The sequence below is a fragment of the Amphiura filiformis genome, chromosome 12 (assembly GCF_039555335.1).
Source record: "Amphiura filiformis chromosome 12, Afil_fr2py, whole genome shotgun sequence".
Lineage (NCBI taxonomy): Eukaryota > Metazoa > Echinodermata > Ophiuroidea > Amphilepidida > Amphiuridae > Amphiura > Amphiura filiformis.
In genome coordinates this window covers 55,335,788-55,363,766 of record NC_092639.1, presented here as the reverse complement: position 1 = coordinate 55,363,766, position 27,979 = coordinate 55,335,788, and the positions used below count along the sequence as shown (strand labels likewise).

The 27,979-nt window shown below is 37.4% G+C and overlaps 2 protein-coding genes across 2 annotated transcripts; both read right to left on the bottom strand.

Annotated features, from left to right (window-relative positions):
• Positions 1–323: 323 nt before the first annotated feature.
• Positions 324–9,236, bottom strand: LOC140166442 (uncharacterized). Its single transcript, XM_072189917.1, has 4 exons — positions 9,100–9,236; positions 8,347–8,498; positions 3,616–3,866; positions 324–2,180 (listed from the first exon to the last, which is right to left on the bottom strand). Exons 2-4 carry the CDS (start codon positions 8,478–8,480, stop codon positions 2,020–2,022), a joined length of 546 nt encoding a protein of 181 aa, XP_072046018.1. The 5' UTR covers positions 8,481–8,498; positions 9,100–9,236; the 3' UTR covers positions 324–2,019.
• Positions 9,237–20,163: 10,927 nt separating this feature from the next.
• LOC140165541 (uncharacterized) lies at positions 20,164–25,790 on the bottom strand. The gene is made up of 2 exons (XM_072188827.1): positions 24,686–25,790; positions 20,164–21,810 (listed from the first exon to the last, which is right to left on the bottom strand). Exons 1-2 carry the CDS (start codon positions 25,331–25,333, stop codon positions 20,164–20,166), a joined length of 2,295 nt encoding a protein of 764 aa, XP_072044928.1. The 5' UTR covers positions 25,334–25,790.
• Positions 25,791–27,979: the final 2,189 nt, after the last annotated feature.

Here is a 27,979-nt window from a genome sequence, read left to right as displayed (position 1 = left end):
TGGGATAGCATCATCAAAAAGTTTTCAAAATTATGCCGAAATTTTCCAAATTTTGCTCCATTTTTCAAAATTTTCTACCGATGACCCTTTTTTAAAATCTTATACTGATGACCCCTTTTTTCAAAATATTGTACCCAATGACCCCTTTTTTATTTTGTTTGTACCCAATGACCCCCTTTTTTAAAATAATGCTTTGTACCCGATAGGCCCCTACTTCGCGACTCCGGTAGGCACATACCCGTCACTTCCAAAGTTGAGTGCCCCCCCCCCCGGGACTCAAACAAATGAAAGCACAGCTAAATAAAAAACAAATCCGATACAAGTTTTGTGTTACATTTTAATAAGATTGGCAACAAATTGTTATGTCAATGATGTTACGATTCCTTGATTAAAAACCATGTATTTGTTGAATCTTACTTTTAAGCAATTAATTATAGAGTTCTGATTTAAAGCAAAGCTTAAGGCCATGATGCTTTTTAAATGAATTTGGTTGCTGTATGTCTTTTATATCAAACCTGATTATTTTGGTATATTATTTTATCATTCATACAAATGTCCCAACTTGGGATGAGCCAAATGTGTTGTCTTTGTATGTCAACAGAGCAAAATTGGAATTAATTAATGTTCTTTCAAACATTAAATTCCCCTGTCGTACATGCCATTAATATGGAGCTCCACATTTAAGCTACAAAGATAGTGTGTTTTCTTTCCTTTTACCTCATTCATGTCATTGTATCGTCTTAAATTGACCAGAAAACCTTTCTCACAGTTGTTATTAATATTTCATAATCTTTGGCAAAGAATAACAAAATTAAGATTTGACTGACTATTTTCATAAGACATATAATTTTAATGAGAATGCTGGGACTTAGTGGATCAGCAACTTGTTTCGTAAGTTGTGAACAGTTAAGTTCTTGTGCCATTTGTTTTAGACCTACAATCTTGGAAAAAAGTTCTTGGAACACTTGGTACACTTTGTAGAATTTCCGTGCAGAATTAGTTATGATCATGGAAATGACGTATATGTATAATTATGATTCCCCTTCCCCTCTCCCCATAAACTGATCAATCAAGGTTGGAATACTTTGGTCCACTGCTGAAGACATTGGCATTTCTCAATATTGCATGTGGAGGGGTTGTTCGGGTGGCAGGTTTCCGTTCTTGACCATTGTGTTCCTAAGACTTTTTCCCTCAAGATTGCACATGAAGAATGTTTTTTATGTAAATTTCTTATATAGGTTTGCAATATTTTTCATTTAACACTACTTTTTTAATAAACGATATTAATCTTTTCATATCAACTCTAATATTGGAATTTGCCAAGTATAAAAGAATTCTAGAAACACTCACTGCACAAAAAAACACTCCTCCACAAATCCCGAAATCCTTTCCGATATAACCTTATATACGCCATACGCGTTACGCCGATGCGGTAAAATATCGAGGGGTGCATTGGCGTGACGTAGGGTTAAATCGCAATGGCTTTCTTAAATATTTACCATTTAAACATGTTAAACCTGATTAAGCAATTCATTTTAATGAACTGAAAATGAGGAATACATTTGCAACTTTTATGCCTTGCTGTCCACGGCCCTATACGTTTTCTCCCTCATCAGCAATTGGATCCTGATCCTATCATCACTTACTTTTGGGCTCGCCAAGTCCGTGAAGGCCACATACTGCGGCTACCAATTACCGTGCGTACATATTAAACGACCGAACTCGAGCCCGCTAATTTAAAAACGGCCCTTTGGGCTCGTAGCCTCAACTCGAGTTTGCTCGTACATTGGTAGCTGCAGTAATCAGTATGCAGGGGTCTGTGGTCCTCATGCCAAGCCCGGAAGTAGTGATATAGGAAAGTTCAATTTGTGCTGATCATGAGCATGCCCGGTGAGCATGATTAGAGAGGAATACCTAGAGGGCCTTTTTTATTTGACAAGGCTACTTTTATGCGTCAGCATGAAGATCTGTGAATTCTGAATTGACAACTTGATCCAGTTGATATGTTTTATACATTCTTTATTCATCCTTGCGTCCTTTTTGACCATTCTGGTCGTCATCATCCTCCATTTCCATCATCATCTCGTTAAACATCTCCATAGGCACAACCATAAATTCATTCACAGCTTCCACCTGGAAAAGAGCCATCTCAACTTCTACCAACGTTAGGCGATAATCACCTGTTCAAATAAAATTAAAGTAAATTATTTATCATGATCATAATTTTTCACCAGGTTTGCCGTAGCAATTAATACAGGAGACAGGCAGAAAAAGTTATCCCGTCTGGGAATCAAACCCAGGACCTCCGGTTTACGAATCATGTGTCTTAGCAACTTGGCCACGGGAGCTTCATGAAGATGCAAGTTGAAATTCGAACCTATCATGATAAGCGGTCCCTCCCCGCAAATTGCCCATGGGCCTAAATATGAGGAATAAATTGCCACCCTCCTTGCATTCACCATTTTGGCGGCAGAAGCATTCAAATTTACGTGGGGGTCGGGGAACGAGCATATTTTGTTCCGGTTTTACTGGGACCTTTTTTTGGCCAGGAAGCTCCCACATTAAGTATAATTGTGCACTACTTGATATACAATTATGAGAGTTTCCACACATGACGTACATAGTCCAAAGTTTATTTTAAGATGTGGAGGCATTTTGGATTTGCCTCCTAGAGGTCACGAAATGTCATACAGGGATCAAAATAAAAAAAATTCTCAAATCTTGTTGAATGATACGCCAACTCCTTCACTCCTTCACTATATATGGTCTGATCACAAGGATTTCAAAAATGTATAGTTTGTGCTATCTATGACCTATCGTTGCCGAATTATTGTACAAAAGCCTCGTTTTAGGGTTAAAAGGACATATTTTTGGTTGTGCAGGGGTAAATATTTTAACTTGCTCCGATTTTGATGAAAATGGTGGCAAAATGTTTGTTTTGACATGAGAATCAAGAAAAGTATACTTGCCATCTAAAATGTACCGGGGTACTCTTTACTTGTTATGAGCAAATATGTTAACGTAGCTAAGGTCAGCCAATGGTCTATGACCTGTTTTACCCTCTACCTTACACAGTAGATATGTAAAACTATTCTTATTCTGATTCCGTTCAGCTAAACACACACTTTGCCACCATTTTCTCAAAATCTGAACAATTTGACATTCTTACCCCTGTACAACCAAAAATGTCTGACCAAAAATGTGTTTTTTTGGAACTCGGTAACGACAAGTCGTAGATTGCCACAAAAATGTGGTTTGTGTAACTCGGTAACGAGAGGTCGTATAGATTTCATTTTTGAAATCCTTATGATCAGACGAATAATTTGGTATATCATACTAGGCTATCATTCAACAAGATTTGAGACATTTTTAATTTTCATCCCTGTACGATCTTTCGTGACCTTTCATTGACCATTCATGTCATAACTGCAGGAATTTCTCCGCAGAGAAATCTCCAATCATAGTTGGGATGAACCTGAGATTGATAACCTTCCGCGGAGAAATTCGTAGCCAATCTGATAGGTTTCTTTAACTGTTTAAGGTTGTTAGGTTAATTACAATTGCAATTTCTCCGAGGAGAAATTCTAAGTGAAAATCGTTATGTCGGAAACTTACCATTGGTATCATAATCGTTAAGGGCATTACAAAAGTCTGCCGGAGAACCACCGGAGTTATGCCATTCCGCAGCATCGACGAATCCATCACAGTTTTTGTCAAGCATCTCCACCATGTCCGCAATAGTAGCGTTGTTCCTCATCCAGTCCACGAACTCGTCACCATCCGTCATGTCCATTACAGAACGTTTAGCTCCTGAAAACCCTGCAGAGGACCTCGCTGACGGAGAAAAACTCGTACTCACGCTGACGCTGTATAACATGATCAAATGCGGAATAAGAGACGCGTTATTAAAGGAAATCTGTACCATAAACTAATCAATGGCTAATATAGTTATACACCCCTAAATTAAACATACCAGACGCTCTAAATGAATTTCGGAATATTCCTAACAAAGAAAAAGCACTTTTAATCCTTCGTTTCTGCGATTCAAGGGAGCCGCCATGATAGCTGCTTGTGAATCCTTTCTGCCACAAACGGTAGTGTAACCTTTCACACAGACCCACGGCGAGCGTGTGTTGCTGTATGGCATTCGCGACCCCTACAGCGAATTTTGGTTTTTAGTGCTGTTTTTACTTTTCGTTCTCAAAAGACATTGTTGATCATAAATAATTACTTAAAATACATTTTTTTATGTTCTTCTGTAGTTTTATGGATAGAAATTGTCGCGTTTTCTTTTGAACGAATGTTGAATCTGAACTTTGGTAGTATTCGCTTCGTGTCACCAAAGTTCACGAGGGACGAGGCTGGTGGCACGGATTTCGCTGGTTTCAAAATCGGGGTACCGTTACAGCGTATATAATAAAAATACATCGGGTATCAATATGGCAGCCACCATGGATCACAAACTCGCCGGGAAACTCCCCGCTAATCGTCGTAAGGAATTAAGAGTTTCTCCTTTATTTGGACGTATATAAGCTTGGGACTTTTACTGTTTGTCGTTTTTATTATTGCTGCAACTATATAGCCATTGATTAGTTTATGGTACAGATTCCCTTTAATTCACAAGATAATATCGCTACCTCATAATAATTATAGCACGGCCCGTACACAGTTTGTTTATTGTTGTTGTTTTGGCGGAGGTGCAGAATTTCCAAAATATGGACCCCATATCGAAAGGTTTGGCTACTAAACGATATACTCTTATAAACATGATGCAGTCATGTCTACAGTAGAATTCACCACCACCACGACCTTTGCAGGACTTAAACCCCATTAAAAGCTATTAAACCAAGATAACACTCATTGAAAACAGCTCAACTGATTAAATCAGATCTTCTCTGGTTAAATCCACACAACACATGTTTCTGTTTTACCTGTGCAATGAGCAATGAGCTGGTATTATAGTTTCAGTTGGGTGAACGATTATAAAGCGAACGCAAGGTAACAATACTGTGGCATGTGGTGGCTTTTGTTTACGAAATGAGACATTAGTGTGCTTATTGTTAACCAGCGTTCTTGAAAATGAGAAGCATAATGGTTTGCAGACTTAACACGGTTTGGAAACAATTTCTTCATATTTTTTTGGTGTTATCTGTCGTTTACATATTGTGATGTGCCCTCAGTAATTTAATTTGATGATTTATCTTTGTTTACAAAGTTACATGAGTGATGACATTTTGGGAATTTCCTTTCAAATTGAGCAAAACAAGTTGAATCATATCTAATTTGGAATATTTGGAAACCCCTGAGGCTGTAAAGTGAAAATGATGTGATGGAGTTCCCCTAAGGAAGTGATGTAATGAGAAAGGTTAATGTTATAATTAAGGCTTGGGAATTCCCAAGATCACATTTGGCTATATTAATACTTGGGATTTCCCATTGCTTGATATAATAAGAAAATGTAAACACAATTATTGTCACAGTTGATAGTGTTGATCTGGGCTAGCTAGCTAATATGCTTACAGTCCAATTCCTTCAAAGAAAGGAAATTGCAAACCAGAAATATTTTATGTAGTCAAAGTACTACTATTTGCCAGTGTTGTCGGAGAAGATCTAGAATACGTCAAAGAACGTACTTCTTCCAAGAAAGGAATATATATTCTTCTGTCGACTTGCTGAAGTATGGTGTTTTGATTCAACGCAACTGTCAAAATAAAGGTCCGTTCATACTACCACCGCATTTGCGATGCGTTGCTTTGCGATGCCGATATATCGATTACTTTTATCGCAACTCAACGCAAGTCGTCGCATTTGCAAGTTAAAATGTATTTAACTTTATTGCGATATCGCAATGCAGTAGTTTGCAGTACGATGCAGTGCGACAAAGCACCGCATCGCAAAGCAACGCATCGCAAATGCGGTGGTAGTATGAACGGACCTTAAAGGCTCGCTCATACTACCACCGCATTTGCGCTGCGTTGCTTTGCGATGCCGATATATCGATTACTTTTTACCGCAACTCAACGCAACTCGTCGCATTTCCAAGTTAAGGTTCGTTCATACTACCACCGCATTTGCGATGCGTTGCCGATATATCGATTACTTTTGCCGCAACTCAACGCAACTCGTCGCATTTCCAGGTTAAAATGTATTTAACTTTATTGCGATATCGCAATGCAGTAGATGCGGTGCGACAACGCACCGCAACGCAAAGCAACGCATCGCAAATGCGGTGGGAGTATGAACGGACCTTAAGTGGGGACAACTACATCGCAGTCCTGATTCCTGAAGATATTGTGTGAAAGGTGGAAATAACACCAAGTTTGGAGAAAGCAGCGCAAGGAGTTAAGTTTAGAGAAAGCAGCGCAAGGAGATAGCGGCAAGGAGAAAGCAACACCATTTTTGTGTGAGGATTTCATACGCAAGGATATTTATAAACGCAAGTGTTCACTGGACTTCGCGGATTTTCGCAGGACAAGTGAATCAGGATATATTACATCAGTCGTCCAGAACATTGCAAGAACTTTATGATCACCAAGAAGAAGAATGCTGGCTAAGTACTAAATAGATAAAGAGTGATTATATTTGATTATTGTGTATGTGCATTTGTTGTGATATATTATACCAATAATAACGTGCTTTCAATTAAAGACTTAGATTTTGTTAGCTTAACCAAACAGTGTATTTGTGTTGTGCATTCGTGTGAGTTCGGGTAAAAGGTGATTTTGGCCTTGAGTCAAGTACGACTCGTAACAATATCCTTCCTAAAACACAAAAGTGCGAATATTTCCAAACACCTAAATTAGCTAAAAATTTAGGACATGTTACAAAACTATATTTTCTAGAATTTCAGAGAATACTTTAAATATTGGCCGGTTATTTTTCACACAGTGACGTTAACTAGGTAATTGCCTATACTTCTAACATACACTACTTGTAGAGGTCACGCGTCAATTATGAGAGCTCTGTGTATTGTGTATAGGAAAACGGACAGTAACTGCAGTATGATGCATCTATATATGCACAGTTTTCACCTCGATACACCTGAGTACACAAATTTGTCCAAGCACAGTGAGTCTAGCAATGCATTGCCTCTACACAGTCTGTGTTTACATTACAAGGTTGAGTGCATAACATCATAAGAGCTGGGTGAGCTACTAGCTGGTGACAAGTAGAAAATTCGGCATCTTGTCAAAACCCCGATACTTTCCTTCCTCCAATAAGAAAAGTTCTTATATCGAACGGAAGCTAACACTTCCCGCTAAAAACACTTTTTTCATTACGTCAACAGATGACGCAATTATTCAATGTTTATAGCAAGGCAAATGTGGTAAATTTATTGGAAACGGCCTATGCACGCAATATTTTTGACCAAGATGTAAGTTTTAAAAGTCAAAACCCCGATTGATCCGTACAATATATTGCAAATTTTATGTCATTAAATGAAAGAGCACACTTACATAATTTAATATTACTAGATTCATTGCAATCGTGTGCAAAAAGTTACTATTTTCGCCTTTATTGTCATACGGTTGTAAATTCAATGGACAATGACTTTGCTTAAAGAGCGCTTAGAGATTGATATGTTTCCGCAAAAAAAATCGCTTGCATGCAAATTTTTAAAAAGTGGACTTCGCGTTCCTCAAAATGGACTTTTTGTTAACAATTTGAAAATGAAAAACTTGACGTATTGTCCCCTTTCTTATTATTTTCTGATAAAACAGCTAATACAGTTAAACAATTTATAAAAGTGCATTTCGTGATCCACAGCTGTAACGTATAAATAAGACGTACATGTAAGACGAATAGCGATATACACACAGTTTATACGTGCACTGATTCAAGAATCATCACTCGATCGATGAACTCGGAACTCCAGATTTATTATTACACCACATTTCGCCATACTGCATTTTAGAAACGCTTGCTGTTAGAATAAGATAAATTTTAATTGTATTTATTGCACAGGTCACGGCAGCCCTGTGACCTTTCCGGAAAAAGACGAGTGGCAGGTTTTTCAAATAAATATTTTCTGTGTAAAAACTGTACCATCAGATAGGTAATGGAATATATGAATATTAACTGTACATCTATCATAACAATTTCATTGAAACCCCTCTCACTCGGCTATTTAAAAAAGGTAACCACGCTTCCCTAGAATGTGCAATAAATTAGCATTAAAATTTTAGCAACATTCCAGAAACACTTGGCGTTTGGCGAAAAGAGGAGTAGGTTTACACCATTGCATTACAATACAATCATGCAAAAAGTATAAATTCGAGGGAAAATTGAGGGCATCGCTGTGGCGCAAATCACGTGCTTTTTAAAATGATATAATATTTTACTCACGTAAGATCAAAACATGGATGGCAACATCGTATCACTGACGCAGAAGCAGTGCGCGCCAAGAATACCGCAGATACGTCCAACTTCATACTCAAAGCCAAGAGCATAAAACCCATAAATACACGTAAACTTCGCATCTTTTCTGATCGGTATATCTGCCAAATAGTAAAGCGCGAAAAGTTACTTCAACAAAACATATTATATAACGACAACACATTGCAAACCATACTGTTTCTGCATCCGACAACGTAAACTATTATAATACAGGGTGAGTCAAAATTATATATACCCAACTTTACTGGAATTCTAGACACCCTGAATGCAAATGACGCTGCGATTATTTATGACAGATCTATAGTTTTCTTATTTTCTCCTTCATATACATTTTGAATTTTAAAATGGGTTATTTCAATCAAAAGATATAAAAAACAATTTTGCTGAAATAGTGGATTGGAAATTTTTGAGTTTTAGAAAATTCTTGTGTCATAAAGCAGTTTCAAAAGTTATATACCCCAGATGGTTTACACTGCAGCATGATGGATAAATTAAGTTCAATAAATTAGGCTGTGGGTATGGCAGCGACTTTTTTGTTTTTCAAAGATTTAATTTCTTTTATTAAGTACCAATTCTTAACCGATTCGTATACATGTAGCCTAGGCCTATGTAGTATTATTGTTGGCAAATTGCGTTGAAAGCCGAAGAATCTAGATTACAATCCTGTATGAGTCGGTAATAATTATCTTATAAAAATCTTACCTTTGCAATTCGAGAAGAGCTTAATGTCAATACCGTTGAAGATGATCTTCTATCAACTGCCGCAAAGTGGTGCTGAATCCAACTGTCATGAACTTATATACTTTCTTCATGGTTCTTTGATTCTGGATCTGAACAAAAAAATACATTACATTATCAATGCTAATGTGTAATATGGTATTGATTTTGATTGGTTAAAAATATAGGAATATATAGGCCAAAGTCACCAAATGTTAATAAAAATGATATGATTGGATACATGGTAGACATTTCACAATTACGTAATCTTCTAAAAATATCATATGAAGTTAAAACTCTAGGGGCCTACTTCTGAGAGTTAACCCATATTATTCAACCAAGAAAATGCAATGCTGTGGTAAGTGGTATAACTTCTTAATTAGGGGTGCACCGCTCAGTCCGACACGCCGCTAGTCCGACAACACAAATTCCCTATACTTAGAGGTGCGCCAGTCCGAAAATGAAAAGCACGGCTCTAGTCCGAAAAAAGCATGCGCTAGTCCGAAATGAAAACCACTGCATCGGTCCGACACGCCGCTAGTCCAAATCTGAAAACACAGTTTTCGACACGCCACTAGTCCGAATCCGAAATACACTGCGCTAGTCCGAATTTGGAAAATACTTCTTCAGTCCGACACTGCGCTAGTCCGAAACTGAAAACCATGGCGCTAGTCCGAAACTGAAAACTACAGCGATAGTCCGAATCTGAAAAACGCTGCGCTAGTCCGAATATCAGACTAGCGCAGTGTTTCCCCAATTCAAATTCGGACTGGCGCAGTGTTTTTCAGTTTCGGACTATCGCAGTGTTTTTTAGATTCGGACTAGCGCAGTGTCGGACAGAAGGAGTGTTTTCCAGATTCGGACTAGCGCAGTGGTTTTCAATTTCGGACTTGTGCAGTGGTTTTCATTTTTGGACTAGCGGCATGTCGGACTGGCAGAGTGTATATTTTAGATTCGGACAAGCGGCATGTCGGACTAGTGCAGTGCATTTCAGATTCGGACTAGCGCGAGAGGCGTGTCGCACTAGCGGTGTCGGACTAGCAGCGTGTCGGACTAACGCCCTGTACCCTTTAATTATTAACTCAAGACATATATTTGGGATTTAAAAAATGTTATCCTGTTTCGCCAAATGAACCATAACTAAATCCTATTTCTTTAGTTAGTTCTAACTGGCAAAAAGTCAAAGTTTAATAGCTTTTGCAATTAATTTGAGGGAAATGGACCAAAACATGCAATTTTGCATGATTTCGTACCTAAAAACACGTGTTTTTGACCCTTATTTCCATAAATTGGCCAAATTTTAAAATTTGATTATTTGATTGCCAGTTATAGCTTACTCCACTCGCGTCTTTGACAAGTCGGATGGCGGTAATTTTAACCATTTCACTTACAAATTGAAGTGTACTTTTTAATATCACTATACATTGAACTGATAGGAAATTAGTTAAGAAACCCAATAATCGTATATTTTAAAATTATATTTCCAATATATGAAAGCGACAGATTTGGGTGTTTTCTCCCGAGAAAAATCATTGGACAAAAATGGAATTCCTAATCAAATTGATCCAATCTACGTATTTTGGATATTGGTTATATATTTTTTACCTAATTTTGCATTAAACATTTTGGCAAATGTATACTGTGAATTTTGCAACATTTTGGCAAGTTTATACTGCCTCTCTTAATGATTTTATAATTTTGTTAATTTCCTTTATTTTCTAATTATGCTAATGGAAGTTTCGGACCATCGTAGTATTTTGCATGCTAAGCTCTTTATTGCAATTATAAACAATAAAGCTGACAGAGGACACCCTGTCTAACATGTCTAATACCCCACTCTATAACTGGGCACGTTTCTATTTAATATTCAAATATAGGACGACTTGATGTGTCATTATAAATCGCATTTACCAACTTCCGAAATGCGTTCTTTTAAAACTGAAACAAACCTCTATAAATACTACTTGTATCAAACACCTTTTTTGCAACCACTTACTAATAACAGCCAGGTGATCGGTTGGCTAAACGGTGCTGGCTGTTCTTGTACAATGTACATGTATTAATTATTGGAATATGAACAAGTAATGTAAAGTAGATTTACCTTTAGGCTTGTTTCTTTTCCTTGTAAAGATTTCAGTAGAAGTTCATGATTTAAATTTTTCTGAGGTAATAATCATGCAATCAACAGAAAATATATTAATATTTTGTCGTTATAAAAAATAAAGCAATGAAATGTTCCAAATACTGAAGATACGAGAATTCTGCAATACCGTATGGTTGGGCAAATTTTTAATATTTGGATTACTGATTTTATACGAAGAACGTGTTTTTCTTGTGGGTTGTTTGTTTTTATAATGTGTATTTGTTTTTTTCATTTTAATCATAATAGGTCCAGTTTTTAAGAGAAACTTGAATTTGCAGATGGAAATCAAAAAGGTTTTAGTTTGTTTTTAACCACCACTAGTTTGAAGATTGATATTGAACTCAAGGGATATATGCATAATGAAATTATAGTGATTTTTAAATCACAATTGATGTGCATGAGCGATAATAATAATTATAACAATGCTATAGGCATTTGTCAGTAAATATTTGAGTATCATGTGCTTACGTCAAACAAGGACATTTTGAGGATAAGACCAGGATCCTCCATTATTACGATTCAGCCGAGTGTATAGATTTTAAATAAATGTCTCATTTAATTTTTTTCCATGTCCGTGATATCAGGGATATAGGCAAATTCCGATGCACTCAAGTGACAACCCTTTTGCTTATGGGACAAAGCTAAGCAGCGAATGACACATTCTATATTAAACAAGGGACCAAATAAAAATGAAGAAACCCTTAAGGCCGGTTTACACGATGCAATTTTCCATGCAATTGCCTGTTGCACAGACCTTGGAAAAAGATTGCACCGTGTATTTTGGATTTGCAAGGAATTAATCCCCCAAGCATCAGGCAAATTAATCCCCCAAGCAACAGGCAAAAAGGTAGAGACATGCTCTACTTTTAAGGTTGTTGCATGCAATCTAACCTCCTTCAGCCAATCAGCTGAATGAACACCGGCTGGTCACTGCATTCATTTGGGAATGTGTAGGGACCAGCTTGATTCACCATCCACAACATGATAAATGTGTGCACATGCTACATTATAATACACTTATGTAGGCCTATGTTGTTGTTGGTGGTGGTGTTTAGCCCTTTTGATCTTAGTTTTCCTTAGCCTTTTATTTATGGAAAATTGTATAGATATACAGGAGAGGATGGCAATCTTTTGCTTTCAGGACAACACATGAGCCATTTTGATATTAATACGAAAATCATTAACCACTACTTTTTGAGTATATCCCAAACCTATGGCCACGCTCAAGGAATTGCAAGGCCGAACATTGCTTCGTCTATTTTGATCAATTGCACAGCTTCATGGTCAGTGAGCACATAATCTCACCCACTAAGTAATGGGCCTTGCAATGGAAATTTCATCGTGTAAAGCCACCTTTAAAGGTTGACAGCCTTATCCCCCCACTTTACACCCATCAAAATGCAGATTTTGGTATGAGATGAAAGCTCATATTTTTCTCATTACCATACTGAAATTAGGCGTTCCAAATCAGTATATTTCTGAAGAAATCATTAAAAAACTGTCGCATTATAGTCTCAGTTGTGATATACCGGTACCACACAGCGATTTGGAACTCCTCATTTCAGTATGTTAATGAGAAACATATAGGATCTTTAATTTGATATCAGTTTATTTGAGAGATTTTGGTAATAATAGGCCTAATGATAAATAATAATGAAGAGCTTAGTTGCAAAAGCCCGTACATCTACTTTTTGACTTTTTGAGAAAAACAGCTTTTTTTAAATTGTGCAATCATTAATTTTAGTACAATTTTCAAGCCTTCCTAATTACTTTATTGTATGTCGCGCCTCATGTGGATGCAAGGCCTTTTGCAACAAAATAAATTCTAGAAATAAGAATTTTAGAATTCTAGAAACCACCTTTGCAATTAAATTTGAGCCCATTTGTTGGCACTACTTTATGTTACTTGACTAATGACTAAAAATCAAATATCTCATTTACTTTTTTAATTATAATTTTTTAATTAAATCCGGCAAACTGTCATTTTTGAACTTGTACAATAATTTTTGTTAATTAAATTGTTTGGTTTTTTTCAAACATAGTGACCCCAAACAGTTACTTTCGGTCATACAGTCATACCAATAAGAAAAAAAAAAAAGGTTGGTCTCAAAGCTCACGAGAAATTTAAAACAAATGCGAAATGCGATTTTTTTTTTTAAATTTTTTTATTCCCGACTTTTTTCATGGTATTTTGAGAAAAAGTCTGATTTTCGCCAATTTTTTCTGGAAAAACTATAAAAAATTTCCGCATTTGTTTTTGTCAAATCGTGGGATTTTACAAACGCGCGCGCAAGCTTTGAGACGAACCTTTTTTTTTTGGCCTAACTCAATTTCAGCCAGAGGTGGATGTAAGGCCTTTTGCAACATCGCTCTTCGTATATATTCAGTGGAGACCAATGTACACAATTGGGCGCATTTGGGCAAAAGTGCCCTTAAAATCATCCAATTTGGGCAAATTTGGGTGCTTTTTGTAGGTATAGAGAAACTCAACATCCGAAAGTCTGCACAGCAGTAACATTTTTCGAAGACAGTAGTGTCTATCATGGTAAAACTAGGCAAAATAGCTGAATAATTTTAGGCTTTATTTTAAAATCAATTTATCAACGATGACATCTTCATTCAGCATGTTCAGGTGTGCTACAAGGAGACGCAGTGGCACCTTATCTTTTCAGTACTGTCATTGAAGGTACAGAAGAGAACTCTGGATTTGAAATCACTTCAAAGCGTAGCATACGACCTTGACTATAGGATCTAAATATATTTTGTTATTGACAACTTTATTTTGCACAATTTCAACCCGGATCTTCTATTGTAATCGAAGATCATTGTTACAGCTATTGTTGGTGTTTGTCGAGATTGATGTGCGTGGTCGTAAATGCGTTTTTGTCAGCGAATTCCGTTGCAGTCATGCAAGAGATGATATTTGTTGAGAAAATGAACTTAAAGACTTTTCATTCAATGCTAGGTTTAAAAATAATCAGATGAAGACACGCTATCATTATCAACCTTTATACTTAATATATAGGCTATCCATCTAAAATGGTATCATGGAGGTCTATTAAAATGTTTTTGGCTACAATAATGATAATGATAACAATTTGTTTTGGATAGGCCTAATAATTCAGAAATTGGGAGTACCATTTTACATCAGGGTTTATCGTAATCCATCCTATGACGGTGCGATTGCTGCTTGATTGATTGATTGATTGATTGATCGAGCGACCAAAGGTTTGTACAGTGAAGGTATATACGTGCTATCTACTGAAGATAGCAATGGTAGAATGCACTGTCACTGATCACACGAAATTGTAGAATCATGTTTGGAGGCGGCATGCAAGCACTGCAAAAACACATATTATAAAATTTTCATATAAAATAGATTAGCATTTCTTTGCCATAAACTGTCAGATATATCCCTTTTATTTTTGAGCCGAACAACTACGGCAAAGCAAAGAAAAGTACCACTCCTTCGGTCACGTTATGGTACGACCCTTTGTTGTGTAGATCACCGTCGCGCACGGTACGTACTGACGGTGTGTTAATGCACATCGTGTATGCGTTCGACTAATAATTCCATCATAATCATAAAACGCAGGTGCCATCGTTTTATTCAAAATCTCGGATTTTGACAAAACTACAGCACCTAGGGTCTTGATTTTTGCAGGGTATATTGGTTTAATAAAGTACAATATAATCGTTTGGAAAAATATTTGTGAGGGCGTCCTCCTCAGCAAATGGTATAATATGGCTTTAATAAACACTTGAACACTTTAATACCTAAGGTTTGTTCAGTTTTTAATCATCTGGTCTAGATTGAATAAAAGTCGACATGAAGAAAATATTTTCAAATGTTACCAAAAAAATTGTAAAGTCCGAGGTCCACTAGACAATTTCATGACTTTTTTTCTAACCCATATATTTTTTTCTTCAAATAAATTATTAAGTTTCAGACATTGGACCCAGAAACTTACCAGCAAGCCCGGGTGGTATTCAGTACAAATGATCATGTGCCGCAGATATGGGTCTCTTTTCCGGGCTTCTGTTATGAAGTACAAAAAATGGTCATTTGCTTTTTTGGGTTTTTTTTGTGGTTAGATTTGGCTGCATTTATACCCAAACCAAACTTTACCCGGGAGCTATAGCCACTCTCATAAATGACAATGAAAATCAGTTTTCATTATTTTGATTTTTTGTTTCAAGGTGTGTTTATTAGCTAGCAGTTCGCATCACAAATTGTCGATATATAAAAAAAAATCATTATCAATGTTGTATTGCTGAAAGAACTGAACAAAATGGAGTTGTAGTTTAAAAGAATAAAACAGCTATATCACCTAACCACCATGATCACATACTTTTTGGTATTCAAATCAATATTTGAGCGCGAAGTTGTTTATTCTACGCATGAACTGGTGGTATGGTATGATTGTTTTCGTTGTTGCACTGTTTGACGAACTTTCAACTTTGTTCTTATTATGTTGATCCAGGATTCTTCGCTGCTATCGTAGTAATAATATTTTAGTTTCTTTCATTTTAATACATACTTTTCTTGATTTATGATCACATGCATGAAAAAATACGTTGTGTCATTGTACATTGAATTCTAAATGGCTCATTTATTTTGTTCTTAGTCAGCAACTTCTAATGCAATTAATTGAAAAACCGGGATTTATTTTGTTGACAAAAACTATATGTTCAGGCGATGATTGTGTTTGCGAGACTTTTGGTTTAAGTCCTAATTCAAAGACGTGTGTAAGTGCATAGTGAGTCCTCGAAGTAAACTTAATAAATCTAATGATATATGTACAGGGTGTAACAATAAAATTTGTGCAATTTGGAAAATAGAATGAAACAAGTATGCCGCTTATTTTTTGGTTTGATACGGTCTACCAAAATAATTTCTTTAGCCACCAGATAGGCTTTGTTCCAATAAAATCGATGGTATACAAGTGAAGATATGGTCAATTATGTAACCTAGACTTAAAACCGCTTGGGCCACTTTTGTCTGAGTATGACAAGTGACGGAATAGAGTTGAACCATGGACCAAATGGCCGGTGCTCTACCTATATTCGATATGGTAGAAATTACTACATAATAGAATATCTCCTTGAGTTTTTGAATGCTCACAAGTCACAACTATTAAGCACTGACATAACAACCTCATTTACTAGGACATAGTATATCGTCAAAGGGATATACGAAGACGGGCTTCTTTCCCCGTAAATCGAGCTTTGACATATGTACCCTGATGGAGGTGCAATAAATGAACGGCAACGCCATCTAACGTTTTACATTTGAAGTCAAGTTATAATTTTGTTCAGCTTATTTTCAGTTTCAGATCCAGGATAAAACGTTGGTGGCGTGCGAATTTTCTCACAATGCTTACTAAAATGCTAAAAAGTATAAATCCTGAACATAAATGAAAGAGAACAAACGAAATACCCCTCTGACAAAAAATAATTTGAATAAAATCGAGACTCAGGCAAAGGAAGAGAAAATGAGCAAGGAGCCCGTTTTCCACTAAAATTCACCCGATCATGGGCCAAAATACGGTGTAAAATACAAAATCTGGTGGTGGCAGGGAGACTGTTCCATAGACGATGAGCAGAGGTTGATAAAGCCATATCACCAGCTAGAGTGTGGATGAAGACGGATGGCAGTGGAGGACCAGAGGGAGTAATTTGCATATGGTGATGATAATGGAGGAGAGATTTTTCGGGGATTTGAAAGTGTGGACAAGGGTGTTGAATTGGATATACAGTACGTCATGTACGTTGTGCCACCGGAAGCCAGTGGAACCTTCAATAGTTCACTAAGCATGCTAAGTAAAGGGGTGTGCAATCTCTGTGGACCAGTGCCGCCGAGAACCATACAGACAGGCCCGTGGTAAAATTAAAGCACGGACCCCCTTTGATCAGCGATAACTTTCAGAACTTCATAAGTTGGAGGAGGCATTAAAAAGAAAAAAAGAGACCTTAGTGGGCCTCTAAAAATCACAGAAATACCATAATGGGTCCGTAAAAACAAAAACAAATACCTTAATGGGTCCGTAAAAAGCAAAGAGACCTTAGTTGATGGCTCGTATAATAACTCAAAGAAAAGATGCTTTAATTACAAGGTATATTTTCTTTATTTTTACAGGCCCCTAAGGTCCATTTTCTTTGCGTTTAAGGGCTATTTCCTTTACCTTTTTAGGGGCCCAAACACCGAGTGGCGTAACTAGTATTTTTCAGAAGGGGGGGGGAACCAAGTACAAAAAGGGCTAGAAATCTTACATATCAGGGCGGCCAGCATCCCGCAAGGGGGGGGGCAAGAGGGGGAAAGAATACTGCCCAGTGCCCCCCTGGCTACGCTACTGATAAGACCCCGGGACCGGGAGTAACGCAGTACCCCACCCCCTTGTCGGCAGTACCGCTGTGGACAAAAAGAGAGAAGACGTATAAGCAATTTTTGACAGGGCACCAAGGGGGTAGGTAAATTTGGCAGGTCGGAAGGTGCAATAGATTTTTGGCAAGTCAGAAGGAGTGGTAAGACATTTTAGTGGCGCACATAAGCCAAGTAAAATGGCACCAAACGTTCTCATGTACAAAATAGTGGAAAGGGTCTTTTGGCAGACCGAGGAAGGGGGAAAGCAATTTTTGGCATGCCGAGGGTGTCAATGGTTTTTTGGCAAGCCATTCTTATCTGAAATTTGCCCACCCCAGGAACAGCTAATTATTGCACAGCCAATAATCAGTGCCGGCGTTCACAGCTCAGTACAAAGCCGAGAGTAGGCCTATAATATACAGGGACAAATATGATGTACAAGGGATAAATTTTCATTTCTTTCCCCCTGAAAACCGACCCCTGATGCTCCTGAAAATGCCCCTCAATTCAATAAGTGGCATAGTCAGGATCCATTTCAGTGCATGGGGCAGGCCAGGGGCAAAGGGGTCAGGTGACATTCAGAGGCAAAATATGACGAAAATGCGAAAAAGGGCCAACATATCTATAAAACAAATTCCGGCAAACATCATCCCACGGGAGTGGGGGAGATGTTCCACAGAGGGAGCTTCCCCTTTGACTAGGCCACTGCCCCCATGCCCCCATGCCCCCGTACATCTAAATAAAGATACATGCAAAAGTTGTGTGTTGTTATACACTTTAATATTATTATTAAAGCTTATCCTGAGAAACACGGATTTTTTTAAACCCGATTACTGGTTCTTCTCATAATCTAAAAGCTTTTAAACCCGGTTATCTTGGTCCATATATCCTTGGAGACATGCAAACGATGCGAAGATTTCCTTTTTCATTTACAATGAAATAAGCCATGTGGTATTCGTAATTTCCTGATAATTAATTACTATTTTACGGCACTACTAAATTTGTATACAAGAGTTCAGTTTTATTTTACATTTGAAAGCATTTAGTTGAACTCGAAATTATACTGATATTTATTACATCAAAATACTAGTATAAAATTGTTATGAAAAAGTTTATAATATATTAGTGACAGTAAAAGGTTAAGTGTACGTAGGCTTATATTATTGAATGCAACATATCATAATGTCATAATTGTATTGGCACTTCAATACTGAACAATTCTGATTTTAGAATCTGCCAGTTTATTAATCGCGAAATTCCATGTTAAAAATACACACTTGGGAAGCTAACAAACAGAGGGAGTAGGGTGACTGAAAAGATCAGATGTGAAAATCTATCATTGTGCACACATTAATTAAATCAGAGTTTTAAGCTTAAATACAATATCCAGAGTATGCACACAATGGGCAAGTGGATGTAGTAGTATTATGACGTTAAACGCCAAAAGAGGAAACCGAGATCTAACACAAAATAACTAGCTGAAACCAATAATTTAATTTCTTTGCAATATATTTAATTCTTATTTCAAGTTACTACAAATCAAATTGATTCTGAATAAAATGTACTCACTAAATAAAGACGTGATGTCGACCAGCCAGCTCGCAATCAACTGACTCAACAAGGGCGGGGCAGTCTTTGCCAAGCTGGCTTAGTCGTCAATGCGCCGACTCATAAATAGTTAAAAAGGTTAGGTTAACGAGGTCATGGTGTCTCCATCCGATTATAATGAAATCGGGAACGGGGCTCCATAACATCCGCCTCCCTTTTTTGAATCGTCTCATACGATTTGATTTTTTAAATTAATCAACACATTATTTTACACTACACTTACTTTTTAATTGACATCATTTATGAAACTTACTTAATTTAATAATTCCTATTGAGTTTGAATTGCCAAGACCTTATATTCCTACCAGCGGTACTCTTGCTTCCGGAGTACGGGCCTCTAGTAATTTTGATAACAAAATGCGCGCAACCAGAGTCGCCGTTCTCCTTCCACAGAGTCATTTAACTAAGAAGCATATGCATCCCGCGCGGATATGCATACTCCGCTAATCGAACAAGTAGCTGTCGTCAAGTCCAGTAAGATGAAAGAACTAGAAGATCCTAAGGTCATGGGGAGGGTACCCTCTGAATTCCATTCTGTATAAAACTCAATAAAAGAACAAAACAAACAATTGATTAGCAAGCTTGCAATAACATGATTTACAATACATAATACAATATAACATACATTTCAGAAACATACATTTTCTTGAGTCAAATATTTTCTTGATCTCATAATTTGTTTCTCCATTACTTTTATCTTCATAATGTCAACTTATTCTGAAATACTGACATAATTCAATCAACTTATCTGCGTATTTTGCCAATTTTATACTGAAAGTTGACATCACAAATTATTCTTAAATGTTCACACAAAATGCCTGAATAACATGTCCGATTCCGGTACCTCTTGCAGGCAATCATTTCATTTCATTAAATTTTCACGACATTACCAATAAATATATACACACAATAAACATATTTTGGCATTTTTAAATTATTTCACTTTTCCTGCTATCCTGACAGGATTTGTCTTCAAAAAGTCCAGAGTGGCATCAGTAAGATGGTCTTCAGGTTCCCATGAATTAGACTTGCTTGAAAAGTTCTGCCACTTAATCAGGTAATGCAGTTTACCGTTGACGAATTTTCCTCTGATGACTTTTTTTTTTTCTACTGCATACAGTTTGTCAGTTTGTTTCTTATGTGCAGGTAATCCCGGCACAGGTAAAATAACTGAATCTTTGACAGTTTGTTTAGCCAGTAAGGGCTCAAATGAGTCTTTTGGAAGATCTGTGTCATCCAATACTGCTACAGGTGCTTGAGCTTGAAGGTCTACAGGAAGTTCATTATTTGCAGGGCGAACATACCGGTTATATGCAAATTTCATTCTATTTGCATGTATAGGCGCCTTCAAGAGTTTATTGTTCTCAAGATTTCTAACCATGAAATTCACCGGACTTGATTGTTTTATAATCAAGTATGGGCCGCACCAATGTTTGCACAGTTTCTTGGACAATCCTGGTTGTGTTACTGGGAAATATATGAATACACTGTCTCCTACCTGATATTGGACATCAGTGGCGTGTTGATCATACCGCTTTTTCATGGTCTGTTGATTTTGCTGTAGATGATGCTTGGAGATTTCCCTAGTCGTTTCCAGCTGAGTTACCAGTTGCTTGATGTGTTCTCTCACGGTTCTATCTGTTAAACGTTCTGGCTCCAGTAAGGCAACATCCATTGGTAAGATTGCTTCTCTTCCGTAGAGTAAGAAAAACGGGCTGAATCCTACGCTGTTGTCAGTAGAACTGGTTCTGTACGCAAACTGGATTGATGGCAGGTAGTCATCCCAATCTGTTTGAAACTTATTGACATAATGAGAAATAGTGTCTAGTATAACAGCATTAAAACGTTCTTGTACTGCGTTACACTGAGGATGATATGAACTGGTGTTGAGTTTATTTGTTGTCATGATACGACAAACTTCGAGCATCAGCTTTGACAGGAAATTTGTGCCTCTGTCACTTAGAAGAAACCTTGGACAACCATGATTACATATCACCTCTTTGTAAAAACAGTGAGCTACAGTACTAGCATCCATATTTTTTATTGGGACCAAAATTGGCCACCTTGTGCAGTGATCCGTGAAACACAAGACGTATCTACTGCCTGAAGTAGATATAGGAAGTGGACCTAAAATATCGACACTTACTCTCTCAAATGGTCCAGGAACTTCCATGGTCATTAACGGAGCAATTACTTTATGCTTAGGTGTTTTTCTACTAGCACATGAAACGCATGATCTAATCCAATTATCAATATCTTTGTACATACCTCTCCAAAAATATCTTTTTCGAATACTGGCATAAGTTTTGTGAAATCCAAAATGAGCAGCAAGGGCTTGATCATGATGAGCATTCAAAATTGTATCAATGTAACTATACGGTACATACAATTGTACAGTGGTCCTTTCAGGAAAATGACGTTTTGCTGGAGTGGACCAGATATGAAATAACCCACCTTCATGTAAGAAATAATGTTCAGACTCTAGCAGTATATTACGAGCTTCTTTGTTGTCATCTGGGAGATCGCCTATCTCAAGGTATCTGATCATCTTGGCTGCAAAGGAGTCTTTTCTTTGTTCCTGCTTAAAATCAGACAAATTAACACTATCATGAATGTGGGGTATATAAGTTTCAAACTTGTCCTCATTTCTGTCACTTAACCTTTTACCTTGTTGAAACCTAAGATTACGAATTGTACTGACATTTGGTTTTGTATGGCAAGGAAAAATATCATCATCTAGTGAACCAAACCCAAATGGAATCCAATTTAAAGGAATCCAATCCTTACTTTGACCTGACTTGACATCTACTTTGCTATGATTACTTGGCAATTCAATAGGAATTTGGCTAGAACTTAATGATACATTTTGATGTATTCTACTTAAAGCATCGGCATTTTGAATAGTACTACCTGGCCTATGGATTATTTCAAAGTCATACGATTGCAGTAGCAAAGCCCAACGTGCTAACCGACCTGTGACAGGTTTTCTTCCAAATATCCAACACAAAGCTTGATGATCCGTGACAATTTTGAACTTTGGACCATGCAGAAGGTAAGAAGAGTACTTTTAACACCTTCAACGACCGCTAATGCTTCTAATTCCGTGATGGAATAATTTTTTTCAGCACTAGTTAAGGATCTTCCACCATAAGCTATAACTTTCTCACTACCATCTTGAACTTGGGAAAGAATGAATGCTAAGCCTGTAATACTCGCATCCGTTTGGAGGATAAATTGAGAATCATCAAACCTAGGATAAACCAGGATGGGCGGTTCAAGGAGTTTCTGTTTGAGTGTTTCAAACGCGTTTTGACACTCACATGACCAAACAAATGGAACATCTTTCTTTGTTAGACAGATCAGTGGATATGCAATTTGACTAAATTTTGGAACAAAACGTCTATAATATCCTGTAAAACCGAGAAACGATTTAACCTCTGAGACTTTCTTTGGAACAGGATATTTCTGAACAATTTTGGTCTTTTCTGGATCTGTGGATACGCCTTCTTGTGATATAATGTGGCCAAGATACCGAACTTTGTTATGACCAAAACTACACTTTTTTTGGCTTAAGTTTTAGTCCAGCTGTTCTAAAACGATCTAAAACTTGAGACAAATGACTGAGATGTTCCTCAAAAGACTTTGAAAAGATGATGACGTCATCTAGATATATTAAGGCAATTTTCCACTGTAGGCCTCTAAGAATTTCCTGCATTGTGCGCTGAAACGTGCTTGGCGCATTTTGGAGGCCGAATGGCATGACATTAAATTCATATAGACCGTCCTGAGTTATGAAAGCAGTCTTACATTTGCTACTTTCCTCTAGGCCTATCTGCCAATACCCTGATGCCATATCTAAAGTTGAGAAAAATGCTGGATTTGCAGCACCTAAACTGTCTAACGAGTCCAGAATGTTCGGAATAAGAGAATTGGTACTAAAAGAACACAGATTCAAGGGCCTGAAATCCAAACAAAATCTCAAGTCTTTTGAGTCTTTCTTTTTAATTAAGACTACATTGCTAGACCAACATGAAGTAGAAGGAGATATGACGCCGTCTTTTAACATTTGATCAACTTGCTCTCTAATAACTTTCTGTAAGTGAGGAGGATGTCTGTATGGACGAGCCCTCACAGGAGGATGATCACCAGTGTTGATGACATGCTTAATTTTGGAATAATGACCCAAAGGACTACCTGAAGTTTGAAACACATCAACATAATCAGCCAACAATGATTGAAGTTCATGTTGCTGAGACGAAGTCAAGTTGTCATTTGCTAAATCAACTTGACTAAGAACTTCATCAATTTTAGATTGCGCATCTGATTTCTCTTGCACAATTTCAGGTTTAACTTCTGAAAACATCACAACGGGATCATCCTCAATAGCAGAAAAAAATGGACTTCGCTATCGTTTACTACAGAAAATGTTCCCAACTTAGTCCGAGGGTAAATAACAGCAGTACTGTTTGAAGGATTTAACAACAGCACTGGCACCTCAGAATAATTACCATGCGATTTTGCTCTACACACAGTATGGGCTAATTGTAAACCCAAATTGTTTAACGCTCTACCAGGAGTACAAACTCCTGAAGTTCCACCAAACACTTGGTTTTTTTATTCTTGCGGAAAACACAGATTGAGAACGTGGTGGAATTTCAATACGCGAAGAAGTTCTGAGGTGAACTTTAGAATTTAGTCTGAGTGTTTTAGACTTAAAATTCAAATTTGCATCCTGAGAATTCAGAAATTTTGCACCAAGTATGAGCTCACGGTCCAAATTGGAAGTAATATGCATAGGAACCGAAAATTTTGTGCCAGAAATTATCAAAGGAATGTACGCAAGACCTACTATATTCAAACAAGAACCATTTGCTGTAACTGCACGACTATAACGAGGATTGAATACGCGCAAGCTTTTGCATACAGAAGAGTTTTGATAGCAAGTTTCATTGATCAAATTAATGTCTGCGCCAGTATCAATTAAACATGACATTTGGTCACATCCCAAATTGACTTTAATACAACAATTGTGAAAGGAAGTGTCAATATAAGCTGTGTCCCTTCACCTACATTCTGAGATTTGACACCAGAATTACTATCTACAGATGATGCATGATAGGAAGTAGGCGGGGTTGTCAGTTTAAAGGATAACCTTCGACGTGAAATTTTGAATAACAATCGAACTTTTTGTGTCCAAGTTTTCCACAACGAAAGCACGTGGGTCTATTGAAACTTGGTCTCCTTTGGTCATGTTGGGATTTTGACCTATTGTTAGATTGATGATTCCCTCTAAATGACCCATATTGTTTGAATGAGGGTCTATTGGATCTTGGCTTAGGCCTGGACGCTATTTCATGAACTTGCACTTTGATTTGCTCCACTTGTTCTGATAATTTTTCAATAGCGGATACTGATGCAATTTTCTGATCCTGCATAGCATTGGGATTTTCACTTACCAAGTTCACTGATGGGGTGGATGGAAGATTCGTAACTGTCTGGGCAAGGCGTGCAAAATGCACTGCTTTGTCTATAGATTCAGGTTCCTTTGAAATAACAAAAGCACGTAAGTTAGGTTTTAAACCACATATGAAATGAGTCAACTTTTCTTGTTCAGATTTACCTAGTCTGTGACAAAGCGTCAAGATATCTGAGAAATAGTCATCCAGAGACTCAGCCTCGGTTTGAATACGGCTTGATAATTTCGATTCGTTAACCCATTTCATGTCATTACCCTGAAAATGCTCAATTAATGCTGCCTTTAAATGCTCATATGTGTCTTTCTGACCGTCTGGCAGAGTTGAAACCCAAATTGATGCATTTCCTTTTAATCTAAGATTAAGGGCCAAGTGTTTCTTTGCATCTGCGAAATCACGCAACTGAGAATTTAATTCAAATCGTGCCAAAAACAATTCTAAATTCTCTTCTGGTTTGCCAGAATACGATTCTTTAAAATGCCCTTCATATTTAGACATGGTGACTATCGGTGGTGACTCTTGTTCTGGCATTGGTTCAACAAGCGTAGCGTTATCCAAAATATCTGAACAAAAGACTGGGAAAGCGGCTAAAATAGCAATGAATACACTGCAATGAATTATTATTTCCATCTATATTTCATTTACGTGTGGCAACAGACGATGGAAATAATTATAACCAACATTCTTGTGGGCTATACTCATACCCAGTATAATAATTTCGATAAACAAGGCCTACAAGATAATGCCACGCCCGTATAACACAATATTTAAAATAAATAAAATTACATACCCAAATATGCCGAAATATGCTGAGTAGACTGCGAGCTGGCCGGTACTACACGACAAACATAGCCCATATTAATAATACTTCCAAGCAATGAATGAATAGTGCAGTTAACTGAATTGAATAATAATACTGAATGGATAGTACACGGAACAAAGCTCACTGCAAAAACGCGCGAAATTTAAACAAGCGGACAGGTGGTACTGTCGATTAAGAATTAATGAAAAGAAAACCACGGATAACTCCACCAATTTATTATGACGTTAAACGCCAAAAGAGGAAACCGAGATCTAACACAAAATAACTAGCGTTCACATTACGAAATTTAACCCACCTCCTAGGGTCGAAACTACCTCAACCAGGTAGTTTCGATCCACATTGTTGATGTAGGGTCGAATCCACTTACTTTGTGTTCACACTACACAGGGAAGTGGTTTCGATGTAGGGTCGACTCCACGTCCCTACATCAAAAGTGCCTGATGTGATCATGCCCTTACATATACGGCGAGCAAAAATAAACGAATTTGTTGTAAAAGTGTATTCATTTTCCAAAAAACAAAATGGAAAAAACTGATGTATTATTTTGTAAAAGTTGTGGGTTTTTTCCCAAAATAAAAACACCTCGAGATAGTGTAACATTCTTCCCATGTGTCCTGCGTGCGAGTCTATTTAATGACAAATGCAAGTGATTTAATCAAATCAATACAGAATTGATCTCAATTGACAATTGTATTTGAAGTGGTTTGGTAGGTTATTCACTTGCTTTAATCCGCTGGAGTTTATTCACCCCGTGACCATTGTTATTCAAATGATTAATGAATAATGCAAATTATATAGAGTTGTCAACGTTAGCACTACAATCTGTTTCAACACCATGGAATTTATATCTTAGAAAAATGTGAGTATAAGCAGATATTTAAAAGACCTAGTAACGTTGTGTCCAATGGTGCTCCCCATTATGGGTAGGTCACAGTAAGGCTTTGCACCCCCAGCCTCTTGACTTGTAATGAGTACCGCAGGTTAGTTTACGAAGCTCCCCTGGTCGGGTAGTATCCCGGGGGTTCTTGCCTAGCAGCTAATTTGCATGGACCGTTGAACGTTTTTGCACAGAGCATACCTTGAGAGGACACTTGGCTCATTTGCATGGCAGTCTGACTCTCCATTGTATTTGTTCATTTGTGTATGGAGAGCAATGGCGACCCTTCATTGTATTTTGTTCATTTGTGTATGGAGAGCCATTCTTGGAGCCCATGGCACTCAGGCTAGGTCCTCAGGTAGAGTCAGACGCTGTATACTAGAAACGCATATTCTTAATTCCGCGTTTATTCAATGTTAGCATTAAATTTGTATTGCCCGGCAGCGCGCGCAATGGAAAAACCTGAATTTGTTACATAAAAAGAAATGAAAATTTAAAAAAGTCGGGTTCCACCTGAGTACATATTAAATGGGTGTAGAAATTGTTCTGAAAATATTAATTAATTTAAACAAACATACGGGATATAATGAACCTTTGACATGACGCCATGATGACATGATTTTATTAGTCGTTTTATATCACCTATACCGTGTGTCATAATACCAATATTTTGTAATTTTATATAAGAACTAATATTTGGCATCATAAATGCGCAGTCCATATGTACAAACGAATACTAATCTTCAAGATATTAAGCTTTAGAAGACTTCAAAATAACATGTCACTAAGCAGGTCATAGGTGCTGGCCTTGTCCTATTGTACTTGTTCATTTGTGTATGGAGAGCTCACTGACCTGTATAGAGGTCAATGGGAGCTAGAGCTTCTTTACGGGGCACTATCGGTTTCAGGGCGTAGTTCATTGAACTCAACGGGCTGTTATTTGAAGTGCTTTTATGTTATTGCAAAACGGATCGTGGCGAAAGCTAATAAATAATTCATACCAGGGTTTAATTGATCTGGGATGCGGACATTTTATTATTCGCAAACCACCGGGATTCGATATAGGTTTGCGTTGTAAAATGAAAATGTGAATAAGAGTGTCACCCCCCTGGTTTTTGGGTTGGGCAAGGATAAAGGCAGATTCCCTTCTAAAAACCAATGGCAAGTTTATATACATGTACTGAGTTTACATTCAACGAAACGGTTACTTTTTATTTATGAGTATTTACTTCGTAAATGCTAATTAAAATTTAATTACTGTTATACGGACTGCAGGAGCCCTCTATAATTTTCTCTTGCCATGTAACATTTGCATTTAAATCGAGCTGTAAATGCATTTTTTCCAAATAACAGTAACCAACTCAGATTCTACATGTATGTTGTGATCCTTTCCATAGTGTTTCTAGAATGTCCATGGTATTCCTTTTGTTTAGCTCGCTGTCCATGGTATTCCTTTTGTTTAGCTCGCTTTCGGGTGAGCCGTGCCGACGACTTCGACGACGCCGTTCCCATGCACGGCGGCACCGGACACTGACGCTGCTCACACCCGAGTCTGCACACCCCGAGCCAACCCAGG

Bases quoted from the DNA above. Each gene is read 5' to 3' on its own strand.
- LOC140166442 (XM_072189917.1), bottom strand. From the start codon at position 8,480: ATGCGAAGTTTACGTGTATTTATGGGTTTTATGCTCTTGGCTTTGAGT. The intron at 3,867-8,346 runs GTGAGTAAAATA...CATGTTATACAG, and splicing joins CATCCATGTTTTGATCTTAC to CGTCAGCGTGAGTACGAGTT. The intron at 2,181-3,615 runs GTAAGTTTCCGA...TTATTTGAACAG, and splicing joins TAACGATTATGATACCAATG to GTGATTATCGCCTAACGTTG.
- LOC140165541 (XM_072188827.1), bottom strand. From the start codon at position 25,333: ATGGAAATAATAATTCATTGCAGTGTATTCATTGCTATTTTAGCCGCT. The intron at 21,811-24,685 runs GTAAGTGAAAAT...TCTGATTTTAAG, and splicing joins CCACCCCATCAGTGAACTTG to CAGGAACAAAGAAAAGACTC.